The sequence below is a fragment of the Bos taurus genome, chromosome 21, assembly GCF_002263795.3.
Source record: "Bos taurus isolate L1 Dominette 01449 registration number 42190680 breed Hereford chromosome 21, ARS-UCD2.0, whole genome shotgun sequence".
NCBI classification, from domain to species: domain Eukaryota; kingdom Metazoa; phylum Chordata; class Mammalia; order Artiodactyla; family Bovidae; genus Bos; species Bos taurus.
The window spans coordinates 5,363,973-5,376,183 of NC_037348.1; the positions used below are offsets into that span (position 1 = coordinate 5,363,973).

General features: G+C 42.1%; 1 protein-coding gene across 1 annotated transcript in view; it reads left to right on the plus strand.

Moving 5' to 3' along the window:
- The window catches only part of CHSY1 (chondroitin sulfate synthase 1), an 89,696-nt gene extending 78,509 nt beyond the window's left edge, over window positions 1-11,187 (plus strand). Inside the window, exon 3 of the mRNA NM_001191157.1 lies at window positions 8,200-11,187. Within this exon, the coding sequence (NP_001178086.1) occupies window positions 8,200-9,792 (1,593 nt within the window). The 3' untranslated portion in view covers window positions 9,793-11,187. The remainder of the gene's footprint in view (window positions 1-8,199) is intronic.
- Window positions 11,188-12,211: the final 1,024 nt, after the last annotated feature.

Here is a 12,211-nt window from a genome sequence, read left to right on the forward strand (position 1 = left end):
TATTTAAAACTTGTGAATATAGTTATTTTGAAACTACCACTAGTTATGGTCTCCTGACATTTACACAATCCATATTTTCTTTAAATCAGTTCTTAGGACAAAAGGGTAAGAAGAATTCTGTGCAGTGAATTAAAACACTGCATAAATCACAGTTAGAAATAGCTGTCCATCTAGAGCAGTGATAATCTGTTGATATTGCTGAAATATGTACTTAATGATGACATTAATGTAAACAGTTAATGGGAAGAGTCTTGACTTAATGAGAATGTTGATGTTCATTGCAGAGGACAAGAAGGACATTTGCTAATGAAGACCATTGAAGTATTTGTTAACTAAAGATTAGACATGGGTAGTTGATAGTTATTCCCAGCTGGTTAGAAGTTCTGGGAATAGAGTGACCTTGCTATTTATTAACCCCTTTCAGATTTACAATAGAATGACTCAGAGTCTTGAAACATCTCCCAGAAAAGAGATAGATTTTCTGGAATCCAAGATTATGGGGCTGCTTTTTAGATCAAAGATTAAGGGCTGTTTTATGGACACTGGAAATTAACTTCAAACCTTCAGTGGTACTCCATCTTGAAAAGCCTTTAGAGTGTTTTCAACAAGGTATTCCTTGTGATTATTAGATAACCTATATGCATTTATTTGTGTTTTCTTCTGCAGTGCTTTTCAGCTTTGCTTTTTATAATATTTTTCCAAAGAATGTGTACTTGTTAATAATAAATCCTTGCTCTAAATTTGGTACTATGCAAAATACATATTCTTTATTACCAAAAACTTGGATATTTGTTACCTCTAGTGTTACTAAAATGAACTATTATGAGTCTCATGTTCTTAACTCTTTTCATTTATAACATAATTGGAGGTTTGTTTTTATGAGATGGAAACAGTTCCTTGGGATGTGTTGTTACCCTTTAATACAGTTTGATATGGTAAAGGTAGAATCCTATAACATCCTGATGTTACACCTTCAACCATATCAGGATGGATGGGTTGAAGAACATCAGGGCATGACTATGGGACTGGTTCTACAGTTAGCACATAAGAGCTTAGAATTCTTCACTTTGAAGGAACCTCTATACAATCATTTTATAAATGAGAAAACTTGAGGCCCAAGAAATTCAAATGACTTGTCTGAGGTCTTATTGGTAGCATAAAAGCAGTAAGTGTCAGTATGTAGTCTTATTTTTTTAACCTTTATACTTTAAGTCGTTATATTCTAAATTTTCTTTAAGAGAAATGATAGTTTTATTTCTGTTATTAGAAAATTGCCAAGTTTTCTTAATGATACGGTTATTCCTCTAAGAGACTGAAAACTTCGTTCCTGTTGAATCCAGAAAATTCCCTGGAGTTCAGAAATTAAATCTTACCTGCATTTCACCTGCTTAATGGGGAATGTTGTAGTAAGCAGTGGAATTAGCTATCGTATGAGGGAAAGAGGGACAACGGATAGTGATATAGATGGTCAGCTTAACGATGCAGTTATTTCTCATTCAAGTGCCTAAGAGCAAAATGGTTTAATTTCATCCCACCCACAACATGCCTTCTTAATGCAACCGGACAGCTTCAGAGAAGAGTAAAAGGTAGGAAAAACCTGAATAACAGCAGAGAACTAGTCAAGGTAAAAACAAAGATAGCTTGAGGAGAGCTTTGCCAGAGATTCCAAAATCAAATGCAGCCTGAACTACTACAAAGGCAGAAGTGAGACCTCCGAGCGCTGAGGTGGGCTCGGGTGAGCCGTGGACAGGGCGACGAGGGCTGGAGTGCTGAGGCGTAAATGCGGGGGCCCTGACCCCCCCCCAGGGCCGCCCTGCAGGCCTGGGCAGGTGGGGTAGGAGGGCCATGTCTAAGCACGGGCTGCTTCTCCAGGACCTCCCTCCAGCCCCCGCCTCCTTTTCAGGTTCAAGTCACAGAGCATTCTCGAGCCTTCTTCCCTAACCTGGCCTTCATATCTCACTGACATCTTTACTTGGAATTATGCTTTATTTTTCTGTTCTTAATTTGGAAGTTCATTTGTTGTATGTATTTCTCTCTTCAAAAGTTTCCCTGAAATCTGAATTTTCCCTCCTCTCCCATTGTGCCACATTGAGGGTGAGAAGAAGATGATTTCTTGCCTCTGCACGGTATAAGGCTTTGTATAGAAGTTGAGGGAGATTGCTAGATGTGCTAAATGACCACGAGGTGCCAAGGGCAGCCGATTCAGGCAGGGTCTGAATATTGCCATTAACACCCTTCTGCGGAGGTGCCCATGCTCACCTGTTACACTGTGTCTACTTCTCTGTGAAGTACTTGCACCTGCATTTGCCCTTTTAGAAACGGAGCTGTTTCACTGGCATTTATTTAGACTTTTCTTAGGATCCTAGCAGGTACGTTACTCCATCCTGTGTGCCAAGTGAGCGGCTTCTTTGTCTAAAACATTTGTCTTGTGGCAGTGTTAGTGGGCTAAGTCAGTCGCTTGGAGCGAATTGAGGAGGGGAGGCACTAGCTAGTGTAGGTATAGACTTGACCTTTGTTATAAAATAAGTGCTTCCTCCACTAAACACACACATGCACGCACAAATGTGCATACACAGTTCTGTCTCGCAACAGATTTCTTCTCAGTAAAAGAAAGAAGGAATATAATACAACATTTCTTTCAGCCAAACTTTAGCCAGAAGATGCTTACAGCAGCTTTACTACAGCTTGAAATTCTCAGTCTGCAACAGTTCCAGGGGATCAGAAGCCTGCTGGTCAGTCATTTTCTCTTCTCTGTATTTATTCCTTCAGCACGCTGAAACTCCGTGTTTCAGGTAAAGCTGGTCTCTACTTCAGTCACTATGAAAGTAATGGCCATGGACCGCTTCTGAAACATTCTGAGAAATGTTTCCCTGAAAGTGTTTGGAAACATGATGTCATATTGAGTCTAAGAATTACCAGTCACACGTGAAGACCTGCTTTCACAGAGGACTCCTGATGGGCCTTGCTCTCCTCATGCAGGGTTTTGATAGCCAAGAATAAAACTCACAGTAGTATACTGGTGTCTGGGGAGTGAAAACCAAATGACAGCTATATCCTTCGGTGGTATGTATTCTCTTTCAAGACACGCTGCTGATTTTTACGTTTTGGAGTGTATCCTGGTCAGTGGAGCACAGCTATATTGTATTGTGTCTATCCGCATCAGCTGTGGTCGTTCAGTTTCTTGATACTTGCTATGCTTCAGGACCACTGTTAATCATTAATTCAAGTTGAGTATCTTGCAGTGTGTCAAGCACCGAGCTGGACTCTGGAGATGCAAGCAGTGAGCCGTCTGTGCCGTTTTCCGTATGCACTGGTACCCTCAGCCTGCTGCAGAGCTCTTTGTCTAGTCTGTTCCAGCTGCTAGAACAAAAATTCTGTAGACTGGGTGGCTTAAACAGCAGCAGTTTTCACAGTTCTGGAGGCTGGAAGTCCAGGATCCGAGTGTCAGCATTGTGGGTTCGGTAGGACTGTCTAGGGGGTTTGCACACAGCCGCCTTCCTGCTGTGTCCTCTCCTGGTACTCTGTCCCCTTGTGAGTGAGGTCCCCTGTCTCACTGGGGGCCCTACTCTCACTGCCTGTCTAAGCTCAGGCACCTTCCAGAGGCTCTCCCTCCTGACTCACGAGTCTGGGGGACACAAACCTGCAATCCACAGTACTGTTCTGGGCGGACTTCCTGGCACTGTCGTTCTGGGCTCTCTTCTTCCTTCTGTGTTTTCCCCTTGCTTCCTGGATCCTGTGTCATCTTTCCAGACTTATCCCCATATTCTGGATGGGCACTTCCTCTAGTAGCTTCCTGGGAAAGAATGGATGCAGGGTGAAATTGGGGTTGTTGAGTACCTGAAACTGTTTCTTCCCTCTTACTTGACTGATAGTTTGGTTGGGAAGACACTTGTATATGAAGAAATAATTTTGACTCTTCCCACTTTTGAAGGCGGTATTCTTTAGTTTTGTGTATGTTTAGTGCCACTCCAGTTTCTGAATTATTTATATGCAGCCTTTTTTCTCCTCTAATAGTTTTACCTGTAGCATTCCCAGTCTGTACTCTGTTCTGGGCACTTAGGATTCAGTCCAGGCATCTGAACACTTTGATTTTAGACCCTTTTTTGGTATTTTCTTCCCCATGTGCTTTCTCTTTCTAGAATGAATATGTTTCTCTCCTGTGTTCCGTTTTTGTTTCTCTATTTTCTGGTGTATTCTTCAGTTTTATCTTTGAACTCTATTCTTTTTGTTTTGCTATTTTATTTTAATTTCAAGAGCTTATTTGTTTTCTGGTTGTTCTTTTTTATAGTATTCTATTTTTGTTGCACAGAGACAGTAGCTTCTCTTTGAATACCTGGTAGTTTTTGTTTTGGTTGTAGAGTTTTTCTTGTCATTTCACTGTTTGCGTTTTCACCAAGCTTTTTGTTTCTTTGTTTTGTCTCCATCTTTCCCATTGGAACCCTCTCCAGTTGCCTGATGGTCTTTGCTGTTGATTGTCACTTGAGACTGAAGCATTGAAAAACTAAGTGGAATCTCTGTAGGCAAGATTTTTTTTAAAACCAGTATCTTTGCTGTCTCCCTGGTAGTTCAGATGGTAAAGAATCTGCCTGCAATGTGGGAGACCTGGGTTCGATCCCTGGGTTGGAAAGATCCCCTGGAGAAGGAAACAGATACCCACTCCAGTATTCTTGCCTAGAGAATTCCATGGACAGAGGACCCTGGCAAGCTGCAGTTCATGGGGTGCCAAAGAGTTGGACACGACTGAGCAACTTCACTTCACTTCCCCCTGTTGTCAGCTTTGAACTCACCTCTACGCAGGTGTTCACATTTCATTTTTGGAGAGATTGAACTTAAGGCTTATGTGCTTATCAGTGAAGTAACCCCAGAGGAATAAAGAAAGATAACCTATAAACAGGGACATTCAGGAATAACTACTGTGAATGATTTCTGCATTAAGAAACCGCCAGTATTTGCTACTCACAGTGCTAGTTCAGTTGCAACAGTCGACAGGCAACCTACATGAATTCTGGCAAAAGACCCATCGTCTAAATGGCAGAGTGACTGGGAGCGTGTTTCTAAAGATGTTGGGCGTCTCCTACCAATGGCCTCCCTCGGCTCCTGAGATGTTCTGTGGGAGGAGCCGTGGGGCTCGCCCTGCTCCCTATTCCCAGTTCCTCCACTCTCCCTGCTTCATATTCCCAGCTCCTCCACTCTCCCTGTGTTCAGCCCTGGAGCTCCCCAACCCACTAGCTTTTGCAACACCAGTATCTTTTCCCAGGGGTTCTCAGGATTAAATAAATTGGCTCACTCTTCAGAGCAGTCTGTTTGGTTTCAGCTTCCCTCGTGCTCCATTTTCTAAGAATCTGGGGACATTTCCTGTCTACTGTGTCCGTGTCTGTGACCCCATTCTCTTGGTCCTTACGAGTTTATTCTTTTTGCATTTCTTTATTCTCTTTTAAGAGCATTTGGGAAGGAGACTCATGTGGGTTCTACCATGCATATTTTAGCCTTAAGCCTCTGATTTATATTTTAAGAAGACTGGTTTTGGTACTGTGCAGAATTGAGGAAAGAACAGAATTCTGTAAGGAGACCCATTGGGAGACGGAGACATCAGCCAGCAGGCCGGGAGCAGAGCAAAGTTGAGACACCCGTGCAGACGGAATTGGCAGCACAGGGCGAGGAAGGAGCCTGCCTGCTTCAGAGCATCTTCAGAGTTGGAAAGCAGCATTTACAGCCAGGCTGATGGCTCGCTGTGTCTGTATTCTTGAAGATGTAAAAGGGACCTTTCCAAAACAGTTGTGGTTCTTCGCGCTCATTTTCAAAACTTTGAAAGTTATAAGCAGACAAAATGGAAATAATTTGTAATTATAACAGATATTTAAACTCTGCCAAAATCGTTAGGAAACCTTCCATCATATGGCTTACAGTGGTGATTGTACTTTTCCCTGACCTCAGAGCATTGGGTTTTGCCGAGTTCTTTGCTCTGATGAGGATGTTGCTGACCTTCGAGTGACTCTTCTCACACAGTAGAGTCTTCAGGAGGAGAAAGCGGGGTCAGGTGGCTTGCCTAGCTAATTTGATGGATGTTGTAAAGGCTGACTTTGTTGAAACTGGAAGAATGACCTCAAGTTGTTGGGGTATATAGGGGTTAGGGTCAGAAGAAGGAAATGATGGTATTGAAGGTATTTGTTTCATATCTTTAGCATCTGCAAAGGGTTTTCCCCAGTGTTTCTTCATGGTTTTGAATCCTCAGAGGACACTCACTTGTCACCTTGGAGCCAGGTACTTCTTCCCCAGAAATCAGCCCAGCTAGAAAATGAATGGTGAAAATACTTTCGATAGGAATTCCACTAAAGTTTTTTGTTGTGACCTGTCTAAAGAATGAACTTAAAGGTAAATTCCTATGGTCCTTACGACCATCATCCAAGCGTTGTCACTTTTCTTATCTATCATCCTGTGGCCTGTCCATCCGGGGCTGGAGGAATTCACGCATCAGTTACTGAAGGCCCTCTCAGCAAATCAGGTCATTTACTAAGTGGGGTGTTTTAAGGAGTTAAGTGCTGTTTGTGCTAAGAGTAACAGTGAGTGGGCACTTGCACACAGGTGGGTGAGCACCCCACGTGCCTGCTGCCGAGAGAAGGGTGGTGCTCTCTCCAACGGTAGAGACACTCTCTCTGCTTCCTTTTCTTTTCTTTCTTTCTTTTTTTTTTTTTTTTTTGCTTGACTACCTGTTCCACCTAACTGTAACATTTGGAAATTATTTCAGTGGATAATTCCATGTGCACACGTGCCTTGTATGTTGATTATAGATGATTTGGAGAGCAAAGTCGGAAATGATGAGTTCCAGGCTGGCTTGCTCTTCCAAGGACAGGACGTAGGTGGTCAGTGTTCAGCAGACTCACGGCTCCAGGGAATTGAGCCAGTGGGTGTGCTCACAGCCCCTGCTCACCACCGGTAGCATTACATGTGTGCCTTTTTATTTTTCTACTTAAGCCATTCTTTGAAAGCATTTCTCTTCTTTTTGCTCTTACTGGCTTCATTTATTGGTAGCCTATGGTAATTGTATAGAAAAAGAAAATGTGGTGTAAAAATATTAATTTGTATTTTTCTATTATTACAACTTTAGTGGCTCGAGGAAAAAAAAAAGTCAAAAATATGACTGTCCAGAGGCAAATAAACTACTTGATCCAAATCCATGTACCCTTGTCAAGAGTTAGTTTTTAGTAACATGTTCAGAAAGACAAAGTTGAGCCACAAATGAAACAAAGACTAGGTTATCAGATACCAGCTGTAAACCTTATTTTTACTAAAACATTTTTTGCAAATTTTTAAATTCTTCATTCTTGTAGAGGTCATCATTCTGTTGCGTTACTGTACTGGATAATTAAGTATATTCCCTATCTAGCTTGAGGCAACAGACCCTGTTTTGGCTGAAGGACCTCAAACTTTTTTTTGCCCAACCAGTGTCCTAAGACAGGGAGAGCGAATGGGGTGATGAACCCCCTTGCCTTGCCTGCCCTTCAGCTCTGCCCTGGCGCTTGAGAGCTGGTGGCTAGCGAGCAGGCCCTCTCCTGCCTGCCTAGGAACACACAGATGGTTAAGGGACTCTCAGAGTGTGGTCCTGGCAACCTTGCTGACCCTTGATTTTACCTACAGCGTGCCCTGCCAAGTGGCAGGCCTCTTTCTGCGTGTGGCTGGATGGTTTTCTTTCTGCTCAGCTCCCTGGAAGCAGCATTTGTCTGTGTTCGGCTCATTCTCCTGGAGTTCTCCTTTTCACCCCACTGATAACGGTTTATTCCTGTTTAGACGGCAGCTCCTTGTGGGTGCCAGTCTTCAGGGAGGGGACCTTGGCTCTCCAGTCCCCTTCCCAGGTTTGTTGGGCGCTAAAGGTGGCATTCTCTTCCAGGTATGCTGAGTTGGTGCACTGTGAGCTCAAGATTATACTTTTACTTTATGGGAAAACTTTTTTTCATAGTTCTATTTGCCTACAGAATTGTATTGACCAACTTGATTATTGATGAAGTCTTGTTTCTATAAGCAGTTTACAGTTACTCTACTATCACTGGACTGCTGTATTTCAAGCTTTACCTAGAATCTTAGGTATGCTCTGACTCATTTAGAAAGATTTATAATACAGAGTATGCAGATACATAAGGAAGTACAAGAGGGGGGACACTCACCCACATATTACTAATAGAAATCTTACTTATTTCTTCACAGATGCAGCAGCTTTTTTATGAGAACTATGAACAGAACAAGAAGGGGTACATTAGGGATCTCCATAACAGTAAAATTCACCGCGCCATCACCCTGCACCCGAACAAAAACCCACCCTACCAGTACAGGCTTCACAGCTACATGCTCAGCCGCAAAATCGCTGAGCTTCGCCACCGCACCATCCAGCTGCACCGCGAGATTGTCCTGATGAGCAAATACAGCAACACCGAGGTTCATAAAGAAGACCTGCAGCTGGGAATCCCTCCTTCCTTCATGAGGTTCCAGCCTCGCCAACGAGAAGAGATTCTGGAATGGGAATTTCTGACTGGGAAATACTTGTATTCAGCCGCTGACAGCCAGCCCCCTCGAAGAGGGATGGACTCTGCGCAGCGCGAGGCCTTGGATGACATTGTCATGCAGGTCATGGAGATGATCAATGCCAACGCCAAGACCAGAGGGCGCATAATTGATTTTAAGGAGATACAGTACGGCTATCGCCGAGTGAACCCCATGTATGGGGCTGAGTACATTCTGGACTTGCTGCTTCTGTACAAAAAGCACAAAGGGAAGAAGATGACGGTCCCTGTGCGGAGGCATGCGTATTTACAGCAGACCTTCAGCAAGATCCAGTTTGTGGAGCACGAGGAGCTGGACGCAAAGGAATTGGCCAACAAAATCAATCAAGAATCCGGATCCTTGTCCTTTCTCTCAAATTCCCTGAAGAAGCTTGTTCCCTTTCAGCTTCCTGGGTCCAAGAATGAGCACAAAGAACCCAAAGAGAAAAAGATCAATATATTGATTCCTTTGTCTGGACGGTTTGACATGTTTGTGAGATTTATGGGGAACTTTGAGAAGACGTGCCTCATTCCGAATCAGAACGTCAAGCTCGTTGTTCTGCTCTTCAATTCTGACTCCAACCCCGACAAGGCCAAGCAAGTTGAACTCATGAGAGACTACCGCATTAAGTACCCTAAAGCTGACATGCAGATTTTGCCTGTGTCTGGAGAATTTTCAAGAGCGCTGGCCCTAGAAGTGGGATCATCCCAGTTTAATAATGAATCTTTGCTCTTCTTTTGTGACGTTGACCTTGTATTTACTGCAGAATTTCTCCAGCGATGTCGAGCAAATACGGTTCTGGGCCAACAAATATATTTTCCAATCATCTTTAGCCAGTACGATCCAAAGATTGTTTATAGTGGGAAGGTTCCCAGTGACAACCATTTTGCCTTTACTCAAAAAACTGGCTTCTGGAGAAACTATGGGTTTGGCATCACTTGTATTTATAAGGGAGATCTCGTCCGAGTAGGCGGCTTTGATGTTTCTATCCAAGGCTGGGGGCTTGAGGATGTTGACCTTTTCAACAAGGTTGTCCAGGCAGGTTTGAAGACATTTAGGAGCCAAGAAGTAGGAGTAGTCCATGTCCACCATCCTGTCTTTTGTGATCCCAACCTTGATCCCAAACAGTACAAAATGTGCTTGGGGTCCAAAGCGTCAACATATGGGTCCACACATCAGTTGGCTGAAATGTGGCTAGAGAAAAATGACCCAAATTACAGTAAAAGCAGCAATAATAATGGCTCAGTGAGGACAGCCTAATGTCCAGCTTTGCTGGAAAGGACATTTTTAATTAATTTATTTTTCAAAAATTTTTTTGTACGATCAGTTTTTGAAGTCCATACAAGGGGATATATTTTACACATGGTTTTCTTACAAAGGACTCCTTGAAGATTGAGCTTTTTAAACAAAAATGTGATCATGTTTGCCTTTTGAACACATTTTCTTGCTAAACATTATGTAGCAGATGTGCTTAATTATGACTTGAAATGTACCTGAGGAGCAAAACTTTTTTTTAATATTTCTTTTTCAGACCTCTTTGCTATAGTCCTATGGCAGAAAACATGAACGTTACTGCAAAGTATTATTGTAACAAAACACTGTAACTCTGATAAATGTTTTGTTTTGACTGTTAACTTTGCACAGATTCTACCTTTTGTCTTTTTTACAACAGTTTTTTCAAAGCCATTTCATGTTCCAGTTGTCAAATAAGAAAATGTGACAGTAGCTATGTCGTCATCCTTGAGCTTTCCAAAGGTGATTGTTTCCCCAAAACTTGTCTCATTTTTCAAAACAAGGGGAGCAGGAAAGCATAGTAAGATAGATGGCTGTTCTTACTGCAATTAGTGTGGCCTGACGGACCTGGCATTAGATTTCAAGAAGAGTCTGACACTTTCTCCTCTCCAGACCCTTCTTTTTAAAAGATAAAATATTAATATTTAGAAGGGCAAAGAAGAATTATTGCCATAAATGTAATGTATGCAAGGTTAAACAAAATAAACAAAACCTAACCCTAATGAAAGAATTAGGGGAAAATGTATCCGATTTTGTTCACTTCATCCTATCTGTGTTATGTTGACAGAGATGGGTGTCTCATTTTTAATTACTGTTTTGTTCTATCCTTTGTATCTGAAATACCTTTAATTTATTTAATATCCGTTGTTTAGAGCTCTACCATTTCCCAAGTTCTGTTAGTTATTAGTATTTATGTGTATAAGGAGTGTTTAGTATATTTTATTTGCAGTAAACTGATCTCCAAAGATTTCTTTTTGAAAACTCTTCCCTATCCTCAATTTTTACATTCCTTACTGTTTTACTAAATATTGAGTGTTCTTTGATAAATCCTGGTGCTCATGTGTTTTGGGGACAAAAGTGAAATGAATCTGTCATTACACCAGAAAGTTTGTTTTAGACTCACAGAACAAATGTGCCTTAATAAATTTTTTTTTCATTTAGATTTCAAACAGTAATAGTTTTGTCGTTTTAATATACATCATTGGAGGTCTGCTTATTTGTAAATAGCCTATTGCTCATTTGGAAAAATAAACCAGTGGACAATATTTTTCTATTGTACTTTGCAAAACCATTTTGTTCTCAGTACTCCTGTTTTAGCTGAAGAATTTTATTACATTTGGAGAGTAAAAATCTTAAACACTGATTCATAAGGTTTTTCAAGTTATTTGAGGGAATATCTATGTGCACTACAGTTGGAAATGAAATGAAACTTTCAAGTGCCTCTTTCCTCTTTTTTTTTTTTGCTGGAATGAATGCGTCATCTTATGTTTGTTCTTCTTAAAGAACTTGCTGAATCTGTGTTTTATAGAACAAAGGTCTTCAAACCAGGTCCAAGCCCCCTCTGGCTTCTTGATACAATTGTATCTTTCAGGGCCCCTTAGTGAACCTGCTAGGCCCCTTAGAATCTGCATTTTAACAAGTGTCCACTTGCTGGTACTGTGTGCATCAATGTGCTCAGGATTTTAGGGTGGATCTAGCTACAGAATAAATTGCCCACAGTTGCCATATAATCTAAGAATCAAACAAAGTAAGATCTTTGACGCCAAAGCAGCAAGCTTTGTGGATGTGAATTACACTCCCAGGACAGGTATTTACCATGTAATGACAGTGAAGATCCAGGATAATGACATCGTGCTCACAGTAGGAATTGCTGTCCTTCAGCCTAATTGCCATTTACTTTGTGGGAGTAGTTAGTTTTTCCTTGGAAAAAAGCACAGACGTTTTTATTCTTCAGTAAGGAAGAGCATAGTATACATCCTGATGACAAAGTCAGTTAACTTCTCTCCTGTTTATCATAATAGGGAACCATAGGACAGAGCGTGAGCAATTGCTTTTTTGAGCCTCAGTGGCCATCAGGTGTCCCAGTGATCCTTTCACACCAGCCACTTCCTTCCCTAATCTCATTCTTGCCCACGTCTGCTCCTCTTCCTGACATCAGTGTTGATGATGGAAGGGCTGCCCTCTCTTCATCAAGACTCTGGCTCTAGAGATGCCGTTGGAGCCCTTCACTCGCCTGGCATTGCCATGCCTGAACTCGGTACCCCTGGCCTGTGGGCTTATGCTCCAGTTGGACACTCATTCTTCCTAAAGCACCCCTCCAAATCAGCAGCTCTGGTTCCCCCTGCTGCCCAGAAAGAAGACTCTGTAGGACCCGCAGGGTGCCACC